General features: G+C 46.9%; 1 protein-coding gene across 1 annotated transcript in view; it reads left to right on the top strand.

Annotated features, from left to right (window-relative positions):
* Positions 1-18,863, top strand: part of cavin2a (caveolae associated protein 2a) — a 38,595-nt gene that overhangs the window by 18,172 nt on the left and 1,560 nt on the right. Inside the window, exons 2-4 of the mRNA XM_033987460.2 lie at positions 14,271-14,551; positions 15,864-16,116; positions 17,723-18,007. Of these exons, the coding sequence (XP_033843351.1) occupies positions 14,271-14,551; positions 15,864-16,116; positions 17,723-18,007 (819 nt within the window). The remainder of the gene's footprint in view (positions 1-14,270; positions 14,552-15,863; positions 16,117-17,722; positions 18,008-18,863) is intronic.

Raw genomic sequence — 18,863 nt, 5'->3', positions numbered from 1 at the left:
GAGAGGAAAGAACGGAGGGAAAGGAGAGAGGGAGCGAGGAGAGAGGAAAGAACGGAGGGACAAGAGAGGACGAGAGAGAAGAGACGAAAGAACGGAGGGAAAAGAGAGGGAGCGAGGAGAGAGGAAAGGAGAGGGGGAGCGAGAAGGGATGAGAGAAGAGAGGAAATGGAGGGAGGGAAAAGAGGGTGAGAGAAAGGATGAGATAAGAGAGGTAAGGAGGGATGTGAGACTAGTGGAAAGGAGGGAAGGGAGAAAGAAAGGATGAGAGACGACAGGAAAGGAGGGAAGGAAAAGAGGGAAAGATGAGAGAAGAAAGGAAATGGAGGGTGGGATGGTGAAAGATAGACAGGAGGAAAGGAGGAGGGGGGAAAGAAAAGATGAGAGAGAAAGGATGAGAGAAGAGAGGAAATGGAGGGAGGGTGAGAGAGAAAGTGCCACACCTTTATGCCACCAACTCAACAAACAGGTTTATCTCTGCGGAGTCGTCTGTGTCTCAGGGATTATTTTGGTGATTTTATTTGTGAAAAAGGTCAAAGGTCATGATCATTTCTGGGAGTTTAACTTTAAAAAAACGACTTTAACTTTTGTGCAGTTTAAAGCACGTGTCAAACTCAAGGCACAGGGGCCAAATGCTGCCCGCCGTGTCATTTAATGCGGCCCGCGACGAGGTAAATTAAAAAATGTGTTTATCAGGAGCTGCGCGGTTACAGACATATTTTTTTTATATCTTTCCAAATTTGAGATGAACCATTTTGCTGATGTGGCGCTCGGTGAAATTGAGTTTGACGCTCCTGGTTTAAAGGGACAGTGTGAGAGAGTCATGTGACCCTCATTCTGTTTTCTGATTGGACCAAAACAAAAACAAAACCAAATGATCACATAAACAACGTGTCAATCAGGCCCGATGTTTGTTTTGTGCGTAATAATAAATCAGAGTTAAACTGTTATGAGGAAAAGCTTTATTTGATTTGAACACGTTTACCTCGTATCTAAGGACTCTGAATTTAAAATGGAAATGTTCCACACTGTTCCTTTGTAGATCGGCAGCAGAAGAAGGTGGAACATGTCATATTTCTCCTGAACACGTCAGATTAAATCATGTTTGTTTTGTGAACTCTAACAGTGTCCTCTGTTTGTGCTCACAGCGCTAAAGCTAATGAGCTAACCATGTGTAATGAGCTCACACAAACGAGAGCGGAAACGGGAACGAAACGGGAGAGGAGAGGAGAGAGGGGGAGGGGAGAGAGAGAGAGGGGAGAGAGGGAGAGGAGAGAGAGAGGAGAGAGGGAGGACATGAGGGAGAGGGAGAGAGGGGAGAGGGAGAGGAGAGAGGGAGAGGGAGGACATGAGGGAGAGGGAGGGGAGAGAGGGGAGAGGGAGGAGAGTGGGAGAGGGAGAGAGGGGAGAGGGAGAGGGGAGAGGAGAGGGAGGGGAGAGAGGGGGAGGGGAGAGAGGGAGAGAGGAGAGGAGAGAGGGAGAGGAGGGGGAGAGGAGAGAGGGAGGACATGAGGGAGAGGGAGAGGGGAGGACACGGGAGCGAAACAGGAGAGAGGGAGAGGAGAGAGGGAGGACATGAGGGAGAGGAGAGAGGGAGGACACCGGAGCGAAATGGGAGAGAGGGAGAAGAGAGAGGGAGGATATGAGGGAGAGGAGAGAGGGAGAAGAGAGAGAGAGGACATGGGAGAGGGGAGAGGAGAGAAGAGAGAGAGGGAGGAAACGGGAGATGAGAGGAGAAGAGAGACAGAAGAAGGAGAGGAACAGAGAGAGCGCGGGAGAGACGGAACAGGAGAGGAGAGAGAGGAACACAGGGAGAGGAACAGAGAGAGGGAAGGGAGAGGAGAGAATAGAGAGAGACGAAGAGGGAGGAAATGGGAGAGGAGAGGGAGAGACAGCAAAGAATAGAGAGAGATGAAGAGGAGAGGAAAGAGGGAGGAAACGGGAGAGGAGAGGAACAGAGAGAAGGAGGGAGAGACGGGAGACAAGAAAGAGGAACAGAGGGGAAGGAAACGGGAGAGGAGAGAGAGGAACAGAGGGAGAGAAGAGGAGAGGAGATAGAGACAAAGAAAGAATGTTTGAATACAGTTGGTGTCAGAGTGAGGACAGAACAGACCGACTGTTTCAGATGAGGAGATAAATGCTCTGATAAAATCTCAAACATTAAAGCTGCTCTTAGAAAGACGAGAGGAAAGAACGACAGAACACAAGTGAAAGAGAAAGTGAAAGAGAAAAACAAATGTAATGTTTGACAGAAGTGAAAAAGACTATGAGCTCTGCAAACTGTTACTAAAGACGCATTATGGAACTTTTCTGGTGTCATGTGCCTGTCTCCATGGAGATGTTTTGCGTTCCCTTGAATGTTCCAGTGTAGGGCTTTTTACTGTCTTAAGAGCATGAAAATCAGGACTAGTTCATTTTAAAGCGTTTGCAGTCAGAACATCCTCATGACTCACCAGGATGAGTTTATAAGAGCAACTCTCTGAACAGAGCGGAAAAGAGGACAACCGGGACTGAACCAGGACTGAACCAGGACTGAACAGGACAAAACCAGGACTGAACCAGGACTGAACCAGGACTGACCGGGACTGAACCGGGACTGAACCAGGACTGACCGGGACTGAACCGGGACTGAACCAGGACTAAACCAGGACTGAACCAGGACTAAACCAGGACTGAACGGGACTGAACCAGGACTGAACAGGACAAAACCAGGACTGAACCAGGACTGAACCAGGACTGACCGGGACTGAACCAGGACTAAAACGGGACTAAACCAGGACTAAAATGGGACTGAACCAGGACTGAACCAGGGCTAAGTGTCACTTGTGTAAAAATAAAGTCTTGATTTTAGTTGTGATGATTCTGAGACTCAAAACAGAACCTGATATTTCCCCCTTTGTGAAACTGATCCATGTTTCAGTTGTGGCCTAAAGCCTGAGAATTTGATAGTCCTGGTTTAGTCCTGGTTTAGGCCTTTTAGACCTGATTTAGTCCTCGCTCAATCCTGGTTTAGACCTAGTTTAGACCTGGTTTAGACCTGGTTCAGTCCTGGTTCAGTCCCTGTCGTTAGCATGCGAGTGAGATTGAGTCAGATGCCCCGTCTCAGAGCTGGGGTCAGGACTGGACCGTGTCAAATGTAACACCAAACCACAGTCGGAGAAAGTGGGTCAGGGGGGAACGTTTGTGTTTAAGGGTTTAAAGGATCTAAAAGAAACAGAAACAAACTTCACAAACAGATTTATTATTTTATTATTTAGTTTTTGACGAGCTGAGTTCAGACTGTCGCCGAGACATCAGTTTAAACATGAACAAGGTGCACGATTTGAACAAAAAACATCTTACTGTGATTTTTTTTATTTTTAGTTTTGACACAGGGACATGTTTGTACAGATCTAAACGACAGATCGAGATGTTTTATGCAGAATTTGTTGTTTGTGACGGAAATGATGCTTCAAACTTTGAGCTTTTGTGATTTGTTAAATCCATTCAAACTGCAGTTTCGATTCGATTGCGATTAATCTGGAAGAATTAGACTGAACTCTTTCAAAATAAAAGTGTCAGTTTCACTCCAGGTTCTGTGTCATTAGGGAAGGAACAAGACGGGACGAGATTTTCACATTTATGAGAAATTAATTTATTATTTCAGTTCAAAATTTTGTCCGGTTTACTTTATTTAATATTTTTACACTTATATTTTTGTAGTTATTTTAATATTTTTATATTTATTAAATTTGTCAAATGAAGGAGTGAAGATGTTTCACTGCTCAGGTGAGAGGGGAGAAACAAGAGAGGAGAGGAACAGAAGAGAAGAGAGGGAGAGACGGAAGAGGAGAGGAAGAGGGAGAGAGCGAGGGAGGAAACGGGAGAGGAGAGGAACAGAGAGAGCGAGGGAGAGACAGGAGAGAAGAGAAGAGAGACGGAAGAGGAGAGGAACAGAGAGAGTGAGGGAGAGACGGAAGAGGAGAGGAACAGGGAGAGAGCGAGGGAGAGACAGAAGAGAAGAGAGGGAGAGACGGAAGAGGAGAGGAACAGAGAGCAAGGGAGAGATGGAAGAGGAGAGGAAGAGGGAGAGAGCGAGGGAGAGACAGAAGAGGAGAGGGAGAGACGGAAGAGGAGAGAGAGGGAGAGACGGGAGAGGGAGAGACGGATGAGGGCAGGAGAGAGAGAAACAGGGAGAGGAACAGAGAGAGGGCGGAAATGGGAGAGGAGAGGGGGGAACAGAGGGAGAGACAGGAGAGAAGAGAGGGAGAGACGGAAGAGGAGAGAGAGGGAGAAAACGGGAGGGGAGAGGAACAGAGAGAAGGAGGGAGAGACGGGAGAGAAGAAAGAGGAACAGAGGGGAAGGAAACGGCAGAGGAGAGAGAGAGAGACGGGAGAGGAGAGAAGAGGAGAGGAGGTAGAGAGAAAGAAAGAAAGAATGTTTGAATACAGTTGGTGTCAGGTCAGAGTGAGAACAGAACAGAACTTTATTTAATATTTTTACACTTATATTTTTATACTTATTTTAATATTTTTGTACTTATTAAATCTGTCAAATGAAGGAGTGAAGACGTTTCGCTGCTCAGGTGACAGATTTAAACCTCGTCTTTTGCCGTGGATCAGACCTGAACGACTGAGCGATCACACGGACGCCGCCCACAGCGTTCAGCTCCAGTCAAACGAAGCTAATCGACGCTAGCAGTTATAGCGGCTAATCTGCGGTCAGGCCCCGTATTTGGAAATCGACGCGTGTGCATCATAGCGACCAAAAGAGCCAATCAGGAGCGAGGCTGATGAAGCTAACGCCCCTTTCCCGTTTAGCAACTGTCAATCAAACCCGTCGCTAACGCTAGCAGAAGGCAACCGCGGGAAAGAAGGCGCCTGATTTGTCTGTTATTAACCTCCCGAGACCCGAGATCTTTTGTGGCTCTATTCATTTCTCTTTGTTAGGACCAAGAGACTGAAACATAACGTCAAAAGTGAAAGTGAAAAATGAAGCGACGGACTCTACGGAAAAGATGGAAGAGAGTCGTGAAATGTGCGCGTGACAGGTTTTATAGTGTGGGTGTATGAGGAGGGCCCTTCTTCTAATCCGCACGGCGTCTTCATAAGATCCACACTGGTCTGCACAACGTCTTCATGAGTCCCCACACATTCCATAGGTCTGCGCCCCCTGGTGGACACTTGTTATTTACCTTAGCCTTAGTACATCAAGATAACAGTTTGATGTAGCGCTGCACGGCTAGAAAATACCTTACAATTGTGAGAAAAATGATGTCACGTTTGAGGACATTCGTTGTTTACGTTTTAATCATTTTGATAGAACATTTGAATAATGATTTGCATGAACTATTAAGAGCCAAGAGTCCAAAAACCAAAATGAGAAACAACAATTGTGGCTCTTGGAACAATGTGGCTCATGTGAAGAGCTGAGGACAGGAGCAGGAAGATATGTGACTTTACAAAAAAAAAAAAAAAAAAAAATCACTCCTGAAAATATTATTTTTTTTATTTGTATTTTTAAGTATTCTCCTTTTATTTAATTTTCAGTTGCTCAAGACAGTCAATAGCAGGATCAATAGAGACATATTTATATAGAGAGAATATAGATGGGAAGAAAAAGGAGAAAAATTAAAAATATAATAATAATTAATAATACATTCATAACAATAATAATAATAAATTCATAATAATAATAATAATAACAATAATAATAAATAATACATTCATAATAATAATAATAATAATTAATAATACATTCATAACAATAATAAATTTGGTGTTGTGATCGGTGAAGTCCAGTTGTTAAGCTCAGCTCTTAAAAATATTCTAAATTAAACATTTTTTAAATTATTGCTGTTCTTTTTCATCTTCTAAAAATTTGCATTGTCAACCCAAAATGTGTTTTCCACGCACGCCAGGTCCTAGGAGGTTAAAGTTCACATCTTGATTCATGGCCACTGTAGGAAAAGAGAAATACTGGGATGTATCACAGTGTAAAGTTAGAGCAGCCACAGTTTTTCAATAGAAAGTGAATTGGAGCCAGAGTCGATGGAGCCGAAAGCGCGCGCATTTAGTCTACGATGTGATTTTTAAATTCATTTTTCCTCGTTTTGTGCTTCATCTTGCGGCAGTTTCGTCTGGTGAGATCTTGTAGTCGTAGCTGACCTGGGGCAGACCGGCGGAGACGGGGATTACCTCATCCACCGAGGGCGTCGTTCAACCGTTACCGTGTTTACGCAGATTTAAAACACAGGTCTGGGCGGCGGCGCGAGATAGGGCCAGCTCTTCGTCTGGTGTTTATGTTCTTTCTACTCGTCTGCGGCTGATCTTTCAGAGTCTCAGTTCTTCTGTTTATTATTCTGATCCGACTCTAATGGACCTAAAGCGTAAATATTCTCTCCGTCACCTCCGTCTCGCCCGGATCGCTCTGTCTTTAAAGAAAAACCCTCCCTCGGCGTTCTCCAGGTGCGCGGCTTTAGTCCGTGGCAGATTTATGGAGTTTATGATAAAGTTCAGCTCATGTTTGGACCAGACCTGAGCAGGACCAGGAGCTCTGAGCTGTCGTCTTTAAAAAAAAAAACAGACTATGGGTCAAACGTGAAGTTCAAAAGTGTCTCATCAACATTTTTCAGCGATAAAAACGTGAAAATAAACGCGCTGCTTGTTACAGTGAGACGCCGTTATAAAGTTATTTTTTATTAAGACCTTTAAGAGCAGGGATCCCCAACCACGGACCAGAATAATACAGGTTTTATTTTCAGACAAATATGGCAAAAATAAGTTAAGTGCGTAAAAAAGATTTGTTTATCACGTCCAGTCGGCTCCGTCATTTTGTCCTGTCGCCGTCGCCGCAGAAAATTCCGCTTCACGCGAACAGGATTTTGGAAATGATAGTGAGGTTTTCCGTGCTCAGGATGTTCTGGCTTGATTTTCATCCAGGACGTCCGCAGAGATGTCGCCTCAAACCGACGTTTAAACCCGACGTCATTTGCGTCGTCTCCAACAGCTGAGCCTCTTGTTGCACAGACGGGCTCGATTCGCTCGGTTTACTCCCAAAAAAAATGAAACTCTGAAAGGTTATTTTTTAATCGCGGGTGTTTAGTCTTAGTTTTGAAGGTTTCGTTGCCTCGTTCACGTTTCTCGTTACGTGAGACTCACCTGCAGAGACAAACCCATATTTTAAGTAGGACTCCTGGTGTCGGTTAAATTTAGTTTGTTTTTCTTGGAGGTCGTAGGCTCCTCTTCTGCCTCCTCTTCTGGCTCCTCTTCCGGCTCCTCTTTTCGCTCCTCTTCCGGTTCCTCTTCTGCCTCCTCTTCCGGCTCCTCTTCCGGCTGCTCTTTTGGCTCCTCTTCTGGCTCCTCTTCTGCTTCCTCTTCCGGCTCCTCTTCTGCCTCCTCTTCCGCCTCCTCTTCCGCCTCCTCTTCTGCCTCCTCTTCTGCCTCCTCTGTCGGCCTTTTCCCCTTTGTTTTTGGCTCATTTTCTCTCTTGTGGCTCTTTTGTCCGTCGTGTCAGATGTTTTTGACGTGATTCGTCGTCGTGGAGATGAGCAGATCCAGCACAGATTTAATAAACTCACCGTTCTATCAAATGGATTTCTGTGGTGATTTCTGACAGGATTTTCATTATATTTCTACGAACGAGTTTATTATCGCGTCATGGGGGACGGGCGAAAGTTACGTCGGAGAAGATGCGGTCGCTGATGAATTATTTACTGTTTGTTTTTTTTTTGCGGCCCGGTAGCAAATGCGTAACGGGGACCACAGTTTTAGATGAATACTGTGGAAATAATATCCATAAATGACAGAGTTGTTTAATATTAGATGTTTAAAGGGGGGGTATTATGCAAAAGTGACGTCTTGGAGCTTTTTTATCATGTTCTAACGCTGCTCCCTCAACAAAAACACGCCTGAAGAGGGTTTAGACGTCGTCCACGCATGCTCGAGTAACCTAACCATCTCCCCAAACCCTCCGTACAGTTAGCAGTACCAGCCTGTACGAGTCTCCGCCCACAAGATGACATCACTCATGCTCCCTCCATTCAAAACCATAATGTAAAACAACACACTACAACTTCACAAACCTGATGCGATGCACGCTGATTGTGTTATGACAGCGCTCTGAAGGAGGGCGAGTCAGCACGGAGAGCAAAGGAAAAACTGAAAACGTATAAAACATGTAAATAATAAGTCGTTTTGGGTGACTAGCATTTTCAAAACGATAAAAGTAAACAAGTTGATCTAAATACGTTTGCGTTAATAGTTAATGTCACATATAAGTAAAAATCCTCGTTTAAAAAAGTGTTAATACGTTTAGTTTGAGTGTGTAAGTGCGCCGCAGCGTGCACATAAACGGTGATTATGAGGCCGATGAGGAAGAGGAGTTTAAAGTGTGAGGTGAGACGTGACGAAGGACGGCGTGATGACTGTACTCAGACACACCGCGGTAAACTGTCATTAAACGCCATAACTCAGCGCACATTCTCAGGGTTTACGACAGACGACTGAAAGAGCTGGGAAATGATTTGTGATTTAGAAATAAATTAATAATTATTTTTATTTTATATATATATATTTTTCTTTTTCATTTTATTTATTTTTATTTAATTTTTTTATTTTTTTATTTTTATTTTATTTATTTTTATTTTTTTTTCATTTTTATTTTATTTATTTTTATTTTATTTTTTATTTTTTTCATTTTTATTTTATTTATTTTTATTTTATTTTTTTCATTTTTATTTTTTATTTTTTATTTTTTTTCATTTTTATTTCATTTTAATTAATTAATTAATTTTATTTTTATTATTATTTATGTATTTATTTTTCATGTTGATTTTATTTTGTACCGACGCTAAAACTGATAAAACGTTCGGACACAGTTTTACGTTTCTTTCTTATTTCCATGATTATTTACATCAGGCATGTCCAAACTGTGGCCCAGGGGCGAAATGCGGCCCTCAGACCAATTTTTCTCGGCCCGTATTACTTTTAAGCAGTACTTTTACTTCAACTTTTGGAAAATCTACCTTGATAAAGGGAATATCAAATATGTAGTGTTTCCTTTTGAGGATCTAAGCAGGAATAAAGGTCAAAACTATGAAAGGAGTGTAGCAAAACAAAAAACAAACTCAAAAAATAACACCAAACCTGTTTTAAATTTCGCCTTTAGCCTTTTTTTTTTCTTTTCTACATCCTAAATATCTTACTTTATATATTTCACGTTTTCCATTTGTGCTCTTGTGTCTGACATGCTCTGCACGCTGTGCGTTTATCGCACTAATGAAGTCTCATGTCTCTGGCTCCTCGTGAGCCACAGGTCAGACAGCAGGGGGCGCTCCCGCAGAGAGGGTCAAAGGTCAAGAGGAAGTCCACAGGGATTATGAGAGAGCAGGGATGTTCTCGTTTCTCCTCCTCATCTCTGCTCCCTCCTCTTTCCTCTGCTCGTCTGCTCCTCTCTCCTATTCTTCGCTCTTCCCTCCTCTGCTCCTCTCTTTTCTGATCGTCTTTCCTCTACTCCTCTCTTCTACTCCTCTCTCCTCTTCTCTGCTCCTCCCTCCTCCGTTCCTCCCTCCTCTGCTCCATCCTCCTCTGCTCCTCTCTCTTCTGCTCCTCTCTCTTTTACTCCTCCTGTCTTCTACTCCTTTCTCCTCTGCTCCTCTTTTCCTCTGCTCTTCTGCTCCTCTCTCCTATTCTTCGCTCTTCCCTCCTCTGCTCCTATCTTTTCTGATCCTCTTTCCTCTTCTCCTCTCTCTTCTACTCCTCTTCTCCGCTCCTCCCTCCTCCGTTCCTCCCTCCTCTGCTCCATCCTCCTCTGCTCCTCTCTCTTTTACTCCTCTCTCCTCTGCTCCTTTTCTCCTGTCTTCTACTCCTTTCTCCTCTGCTCCTCTTTTCCTCTGCTCTTCTGCTCCTCTACTCTTTCCTCCTCTCTCCTCTCTCTTCTACTCCTCTCTTCTCTTCTCCTCTGCTCCTCTCTCTTCTGCTCCTCTCTCTTTTACTCCTCTCTCCTCTGCTCCTCCCTCCTCTTCTCCTCTCTTCTACTCCTTTCTCCTCTGCTCTTCTGCTCCTCTACTCTTTCCTCCTCTGCTCCTCTGCAGATTCAAGGAGAAGGAGGTGAGAAGGAGGTGAGAAGGACAGTGCACATTTGAAGAACACGTGTGTGGTGATAATCTGTCACATGTTTGGTCTGAGGTCGGTGTAAATTGTCTCTTCCGCTCTGATTACAGCTGCTCAACACGTCTGACACACGCTAAAAACACGGGAACGATTTGTGCACTTTTAGGAATGTTCAGGAGGATTACTACAAACAGAGAGAGAGAGAGAGAGAGAGGGGGTGTAGAGAGTAAAGGAGAGAGACAGACAGACAGAGGATAGAGAGAGAGACAGAGAAAGAGAGGGGGTGTAGAGAGAGAAAAAGAGAGAGACAGACAGACAGGGGAGGATAGAGAGAGACAGAGAGAAAGAGAGGGGGTGTAGAGAGAGAAAAAGAGAGAGACAGACAGGGGAGGATACAGAGAGAGAGAGAGACAGACAGGGGAGGAGAGAGAGAGACAGAGAGGGGGTGTAGAGAGAGAAAAGGAGAGAGACAGACAGGGGAGGATAGAGAGAGAGAGAGGGGGGGGTGTAGAGAGAGAAAAAGAGAGAGACAGACAGGGGAGGATACAGAGAGAGAGAGACAGACAGGGGAGGATAGAGAGAGACAGAGAGGGGGTGTAGAGAGAGAAAAGGAGAGAGACAGACAGGGGAGGATAGAGAGAGAGAGAAAGAGGGGGGGTGTAGAGAGAGAAAAGGAGAGAGACAGACAGACAGGGGAGGATAGAGAGAGAGAAAGAGAGGGGGTGTAGAGAGAAAAAGAGAGAGACAGACAGACAGAGGAGGATAGAGAGAGACAGGAGAGAGAAAGAGAGGGGGTGTAGAGAAAGAAACAGACAGGGGAGGATAGAGAGAGAAAGAGAGGGGGTGTAGAGAGAGAAAAGGAGAGAGACAGACAGGGGAGGATAGAGAGAGAAAGAGAGGGGGTGTAGAGAGAGAAAAGGAGAGAGACAGACAGGGGAGGATAGAGAGACAGAGAGGGGGTGTAAAGAGAGAGAAAAGGAGAGAGACAGACAGACAGGGGAGGATAGAGAGAGACAGGAGAGAGAAAGAGAGGGGGTGTAGAGAGAGAAAAGGAGAGAGACAGACAGGGGAGGATAGAGAGAGACAGAGAGAGAGAAAGAGAGGGGGTGTAGAGAGAGAAAAGGAGAGAGACAGACAGAGGAGGATAGAGAGAGACAGAGAGGGGGTGTAGAGAGAGAAAAGGAGAGAGAGAGACAGAGAGGGGGTGTAGAGAGAGAAAAAGAGAGAGACAGACAGACAGGGGAGGATAGAGAGAGACAGAGAGAGAGAAAGGCAGGGGGTGTAGAGAGAGAAAAGGAGAGAGACAGAGGAGGATAGAGAGAGACAGAGAGGGGGTGTAGAGAGAGAAAAGGAGAGAGAGAGACAGAGAGGGGGTGTAGAGAGAGAAAAGGAGAGAGACACAGAGGATGGAGAGAGAGGGGGGAGTTTAGAGAGAGACAGCGAGAAAGATCGAGGCGTAGAGAAAAAGAGAGGGGGTGTAGAGAGAGAAAAGGAGACAGATAGAGAATAGAGAGGGGGGGTGTAGAGAGAGAAGAGACAGAGAGTCTGAGGGTTGAGGAGTAAATTCTCTGCACACGCTCAGACCAGACCGACCACATGGTTTAACACTGATCACAGCTCAGTCCAGGAGGTGGAGGAGGAGGAGGTGGAGGAGGAGGTGGAGGAGGAGGAGGAGGAGGAGGTGGAGGAGAAGGTCCAGAGTTTGGGGCATTTAAACTATTGTGTTCTGCATCTGCTTCATTCTTCAGCGTCTCTGGGTCAAATGCGTCGGGACCTGACCCTCTGCTCCTTCTAACTCTTTATATTTGATCAGAAATGTTTAGAATTCCACAGATTCTGCAGGTGAACAAAGAACAGAAAAAGAAAACAAAAAAAAAACTGATAAAAACCATAGACTGTGTAAATAGCTAACCGTAGCTAACCTGTTAGCCGCCCCGTTACAAACAGGAAGTGAGCCTGGACGCACTTCCTGCTCCATCGACTCGTCATTTCGCTCTTAAATGTTCGTATTAATCGATCGTCTTTTCCTCGATGTGGCTCCTGTTCGCAGGTTTGATTGACAGCTTTGGAATCCCAAATATGGAACTCGGCCTGAAACTCCGCCCTAAACCCGGAGCCGAACGACGTGGACGACGTCACTCAGGCCTTTAGTCTGTAAAATAAAAACATGTTTAACACGAACTCCTCCTGACACACGAGCGTAAAGTCTGGAAATGTTACGGTCTGGTTCTTTCTCCTCCTTCTCTCCTTCTCCTCCTGCCTTCTACGCTCTCTCTCCTCCCTCTCCCTCTCTCCTCCTGCCTCCTCCACTTTCTCTCCTCCTTCTCCTCCCTCTCTCTCACCCCTTATCTCCTCCTCCTGTCTCCTCACTCTCACCCTTTCTCTCCTCCTCCCTCCCCTCTCTCCTCCTCTCTCTCTCTTTCTCCTCCCTCTATCTCACCTTCTCTCTCCTCTTCTCTCCCTCTCGCTCTCCCCTCCTCCCTCTCTCCTTCTCTGTCTCCTCCTTCTCTCCTCCTCCCTCTCTCTCCTATCTCTCCTCCTTCCTCTCTCCTCCCTCGGCCCTCTTCCCTCTCTCTCACCCTCTTCTTCTCTCCTCTCTCCTCCTCTCTCTCCTATCTCTCCTCCTTCCTCTCTCTTCCCTCGGCCCTCTTCCCTCTCTCTCACCCTCTTCTTCTCTCCTCTCTCTCCTTCTCTCTCCTCCCTCTCTCCTCCTCCCTCTCTCTCCTATCTCTCCTCCTTCCTCTCTCCTCCCTCGGCCCTCTTCCCTCTCTCTCACCCTCTCCTTCTCTCCTCCCTCTCTCCTCCTCTCTCCCCTCCTCTCTCTCCTCCTCTCTCTCCTCTCTTTCTCCTCTCCTCCTCCTCCCTCTCTCTCCTATCTCTCCTCCTTCCTCTCTCCTCCTCTCTCTCTCTCCTATCTCTCCTCCTTCCTCTCTCCTCCCTCGGCGCTCTTCCCTCTCTCTCACCCTCTCCTTCTCTCCTCCCTCTCTCCTCCTCTCTCTCCTCTCTTTCTCCTCTCCTCCTCCTCCCTCCCTCTCTCCTCCCTCCCTCTCTCCTCCCTCTCTCCTCTCTTTTAACCTGTTTTCTTTAAATTGTTCAGTTTCTGTCCTGGTGCTGAAACATTTCACATGTTTGACTTTCTCTCCGTGCATCTGCAGAGTGTGAACAAGAGTCTCTCTCTTTCTACCACATCCCCCTCTTCCCTACCTCTATCTCTCTCCTCCTCCCCCCTCCCCCTCTCTTTCCATCCCTCTCTCCTGTCGTGTGAACTCTCTCAGGTGTTTCTTTCGTACTTCACTTGTTCTTTAAACAAACAGAAACATTAAACTCACTTCAAAAACTTTTAAAAAACTGAAAACGACTAAAACTGACATCAGTGTAGTATTTGAATCGGTATCGAGTATCAAGTATCGAGTTTTGAAGTTTAGTACGGTGACAGCACTTGTGGATGATCTGTGTGTTTAAAGCAGGAGCAGAGGGAGGCCCGGGTCAGAGGGAGCGGCTCTGTGGGAGGGCGAGGCCTGAGCGATAACGGCCTCGGATTAAATAAATAGAAGAAGATAAATATGTCAAATATTACGACAGGATTTAAGGAGTGGAGCCAAGAGGAGGAGGGAGGAGGAGATAAAGAGAGGGGGAGACGGAGGGAAAGAGGAGATCCCAGCAGAAAAGTTACGTAATGTGGGAAGTTAAAGATAATTTCTGACTGTTCTTTAAACATGACTGAAAAATGTATTCTGAAGTTCATATTTTTATGCTTAGTTGCTGTAAATTTCAGATTATAAGCCTCGACTTTTTGGCTTTTTTGGCTTTGATTTTTACCGGCTAACGTCCACCAGGGGGCGCTCTCTAACAGGAAACGTAAACGTGAGACAGACGTGAGGAAAGATGCGCTGAAGAATTCGCTGTTTTTGATTTTGAACTGTCATTTTGCGCATCACGGAAAACAAATGACGTCGTTTTTAAGGTGAAGGCGATGGATCTGTCGTCAAAGAAGGAAATGGAGCCACTGCACGAAAGTTTGGCTTTAATGAATCGATGGTCGGCGCCTTCGTCGGTGCAGAACGTTTCATCGACATCGTGGGTTTTGTCGGGGAGAAAACAAAGCGTGGCTCTCGCGCCCTCATCTGGGAGACATCATCGGCGCCACGTTTTCTTTACGCTTTTGTTTCTGTGTTTTCCAGGAGGACAATGAGATCCCCACTGACGTCTTCGTGAAGGACTCTCTCAAGTCGCCCCTCCCTCAGTACGACGAGCCCTCCGTCGCGGGCTCAGTCTCCGCCCACCCGCCCTCCATCGCCGGGTCGGTGTCCGCCTCCGTAGCGCCCTCCGTCTCCGGCTCGGTGGATGTGCGCTCTCCGGAGGAAGGGCTTCACACTGTGAGTCTGAGCTCTGATGAAGACGAGGAGCTGAACCTGCACCGCGAGCCGCTAGACGAGTGTGTGGATGCGGACTCCACTCTGGGGTAAGAGGGAAAATACTTTATTTATATGTGCGTATAATTTTCATCATGCAAACAAATGTTCCGTAATAAATATATTGGTGTTTGGAGTCATGTGACCAAACTGTCTTCTGCGTGTGGAAACAGAAACGCACTGAAAATAGTATCTGTAGAATAAAGTTATTTTGAACTAAATTATTAAAGTCTCCATCTGTAATGACGTAGATCACCCCTAGTGGTGATATATGAGAATACAACAAACTAATAGATTTGTTTATTTCATTGGGGACAGTGCAGTTTCATAAGACACTGACAGAAGCAGAGAACACAGGGGAGGGGCCAGGGGAGGGGGAGGGGCCAGGTGAGAGGATGGGGAGGGGCCAGGTGACTGGGAGGAGGAGGGGCCAGGTGACGGAAGGGACCAGATGAGGGGATGAGGAGGGGCCAGTTGAGGTCTGGGGAGGGGCCAGGTGAGAGGAGATGACCAGGTGAGGGGAAGGGGAGTGGCCAGGTAAGCGGAGCAGGAGGGGCCAGGTTTGGGGAGTTGACCAGGTGAGGGGAGGGGCCAGGTGAGAGGAGGAGGAGAGGCCAGGTGACGGGGAGGAGGAGGGGCCCGGTGAGAGGAGATCACCGGGTGAGGGGAAGGGGAGTGGCCAGGTGAGCAGAGGGGGAGGAGCCAGGTGAGGGGAGGGGCCAGGTGAGAGGAGGAGGAGAGGCCAGGTGACGGGGAGGAGGAGGGGCCCGGTGAGAGGAGATCACCGGGTGAGGGGAAGGGGAGTGGCCAGGTGAGTGGAGGGGGAGGAGCCAGGTGAGGGGAGGGGCCCGGTGAGGGGAGGAGCCAGGTGAGGGGAGTTGACCAGGTGAGGGTTGGACAGATCAGGCTTCACGCCTGCCATCTACTAGTGGAAAAAAAATCTAATAATCTTACAGATGTAGCTTTATTATTAGCCTGTCCACACCTCCAAAGCTCAAAACGCTCTGTTCCACCTCGTGATGTCATGAAGCGGAGGTTTTCAGTTTAACAGCTCCTTTTACCTTTTGTCTACTAGATATTGGAAATTCCTTGTCTCAAATGATCCAAATGATTCTAGAAATGAAGGTGTGTGGAGTTTAAAAACACAGTGGAGCACTTCCTGTATCGCCACATGATGACATCACAAGGTGGAAAGTGTGTTCAGTTTGCGTGTTAAATGTGTGAATGAAATATAACTTTTTGATGTGGAAACGACAAAATTAACTCAATGAAATCCTTTCCCTTCAACCCCTGAATTCTGTAATAAAATAATAAAATCTCCATCTTTCCCTCGCCCTCTCTTCTCTCGTTTTTCCTCTCCAGCCTTGGCTCGAGCCGTCCGTACGAGAGACGCGCCGATCGGTTCAAGCGAAACAGCCTGAAGAAGGTGGACAGTCTGAAGAGAGCGTTCACCAGACAGAACATCGAGAAGAAGATGACCCAGATCACCACCAAGATCGTCCCTCCGGAGAAACGCGACAAGATCATCAAGAGTCTAACCCCCAACCACCCCAAGAGCCCCACCGCCAGGGCCTCCTCCTTTAAGGTCGCGCCGATGACCTTCAACGTCAAGAAGGTGAGACGGGTTATGGACTTAAGGGGGCGGTAGTGAGGAATAACAATAACCCAGGTAGTTTTTTAGCCATAAAAATCATGTTAAAGGAAGTATTAGACTGTACTGTCCTCTCTTTTACACATCCATCCTTCTTTTTATTTCTTTGACGCATCGAATAAGTGACTCGGAAAATCTCTGCGCTGTGATTGGTCGTCTTCGAGGGCGACGTAAGCACATGACCGTAACGACAGTGACATATTTAAATAGCCCCGTGCCTCCGCTTTGAGACGCCGTTTGGATTTACGTGAAGCGTCGGTTTTGCGGAGTTTGCCATTTATCACGTAGGAGGATGGGAGGGCATCTGACACACAAGGAAGAATTTCTGATAGTTTTAAGTTTGTAGATTTGTAGATTTATTTCCAGCATTTTGGAATTTCAAATCAGTTTTGTCGTTCAAAAGTGACGCTGATTTTATAAAAGGCAGGAAGTGTTTCTCAGGTTCCTTTTGTTACTGTGATTGTGATTTTTTTGTGAATCTGAAAAGTTTTTATGAGGAGCAGGTGAGAATGTTCCGCAGTGTAAAGACGACTCTGAGTGAGGTGCACACGTCCAAGAAGAGAGAGAGAGAGAGAGAGAGAGAGTATTCTGTCCATCTAAACGTGACAGAGGAGGTGAAGAACGAGGAGGCGGAGGAGCAGCAGATTCACTCAGTGGCGATGATTGAGCGATGCAGAGAGAGGAGAGAGAGAAAGAGAGGAGAGAGGGAGAGGAGAGAGAGGAGAAAGAGAGGAGAGAGAGGAGAAAGAGAGGAGAGAGAGGAGAGGGGGAGGAGAAATAGAGGAGAAGGAAAAAGAGAGGAGAGAGGGAGGAGAGAGAGAGGGAGGAGAAAGAGAGGAGAAAGGGAGGAGAGAGGGAGAAGAGAGAGGAGAGAGGGAGGAGAAAGAGAAAGAGGAGAAAGAGGAGAGAGGGAGGAGAGAGGAGATAGGGAGGAGAAAGAGGAGAGAGGGAGGAGAAATAGAGGAAAAAGAGGAGAGAGGGAGGAGAAATAGAGGAGAAAGAGGAGAGAGGGAGGAGAAAGAGAGGAGAGAGGGAGGAGAAAGAGGAGAGGGGAGAGAAGAAAGAGAGGAGAGAGGGAGGAGAAAGAGAGGAGAGAGAGGAAAAAGAGAGGAGAGAAGGAGAGGGAGGGTGAAAGGAGTTACGGTAATGGAAAGTGAGTCTATCGGGGACGACCCAGACTCCACCCATCTCCATAACGACGTGGATAATCTGAGAAACACATGTGTGGCCCATTTACAGCCTCCTCGTCCTGGACAGCTGAAGTTACTGTCCCCTCTCCCCTGAGCTGGACAGTTCTGTCATTTTCCCCCTTTTTTAAACATAAGCCGCCATGTTTGTTTTGTTTGTTTTGACATGAACGGAGCAGGTGTGTCTCTCGGGTTAATCGTTCGGGGGAAACCGGATACAGCTCCAGACGCTTTTCTTTGTAAACTCCGTCGTCTTACGGTAAAATACGACATTTCAGGAACAATTTGGATTAAAGACGAGAAATTATGAAAACGTGCGGTATATTCAGGCGACACCAGCGCCCGTCGAAACTTTACTTACGTTTTTTAATATCGTTCCGCAGGTGAGAGATGGTCAGACCCCCACACCAGAGGCCAGTCCCTCCTCCGCCGAGGCCCACGTAGAGATCCCTCCCCTGGGCAGCCTGGACACGGACGCCTCCCTGGAGCTCCACGCGGACGGAGGGGCGGTGACCCGTGTCCGCGAGGCCCTGAAAGAGTGCAGCGTCCAGGCGGAGCTGTCCGTCAACGGGGAGGTGGATCTGGAGGTCAACGGGGACGACCACTTCGCCGGTGATAACCACTCTGCCGGGGAGGAGCCGAGCACGGAGGAGCGGGCCGGCGCCGAGGTGAGGCTCTTAAAATACGTGCGTCCCTGTGTGTCAGATGCCCTCCCGTCCTCCTGTATTATTAAATAACCCCGAGATTGTTTAGAAAATCATTGATTCCAGCGCTGTGGGTGAGCGTCTGACGGCAAGAAGGTGCCTGGTTCTACTCCCGGGCCTTTCTAGGTGGAGTTTGCGTGTTCTCCCTGTGCCTGTGTGGGTTTCCTCTGGGTACTCTGGGTACTCTGGGTACTCCGCTTTCCCCCCCATCAGCTCAAAACATGCACAATAGGTAAAATCCTCCAGTTATAAGTTGGTCCTGACCAAGACTAGCTCAAGATTCGGAGATGGTCCCGCTGCTCCTGACACGTTTAACCCAGAGACACTGAAGGACGGGTCAAATGCAGAGGACACACACTTAATTGTCCCTACAGTTGACCTTATGACCTTAAAACAGAGGGACACAGCAGCAAAACAGTATAAATGTGACTAAATGTAAACTACTTTTTGACTTGTTAAATAACTGTTTCTGCATTTATTACTTATTCGTGTTACAAATATGACATACGCAGTTACTCAGGCTTATTTTGTTTGTTGTTTTTCACGAAGGCTAACTTAGCTCCGCGTTTGGCGTCAAAAAGCCGACGTAGATTGCGTTGTGCTCTTTGACGACCAGCACCGCCTCGTAACACAAAAAAGAAATACGCAAACTTGTATTCGTCTTCTCGGCTTTCTTGAAACTGCCTTCCATCTGCATCAGTCGCGGCCACGTAAAATGACGCGGCGGGCCACTTTTGGCTCGTGGGCCTTCAGTTTGACACACGTGATCCATTCTATATTTATGTAATCACAACATCTGCAGATTAACTAGCGGCATTTG

This window comes from Periophthalmus magnuspinnatus, chromosome 21, assembly GCF_009829125.3.
Source record: "Periophthalmus magnuspinnatus isolate fPerMag1 chromosome 21, fPerMag1.2.pri, whole genome shotgun sequence".
Taxonomy (NCBI): domain Eukaryota; kingdom Metazoa; phylum Chordata; class Actinopteri; order Gobiiformes; family Gobiidae; genus Periophthalmus; species Periophthalmus magnuspinnatus.
The sequence above is the reverse complement of the archived record's forward strand: the minus strand, read 5'-3'. Positions and strand labels throughout refer to the sequence as shown.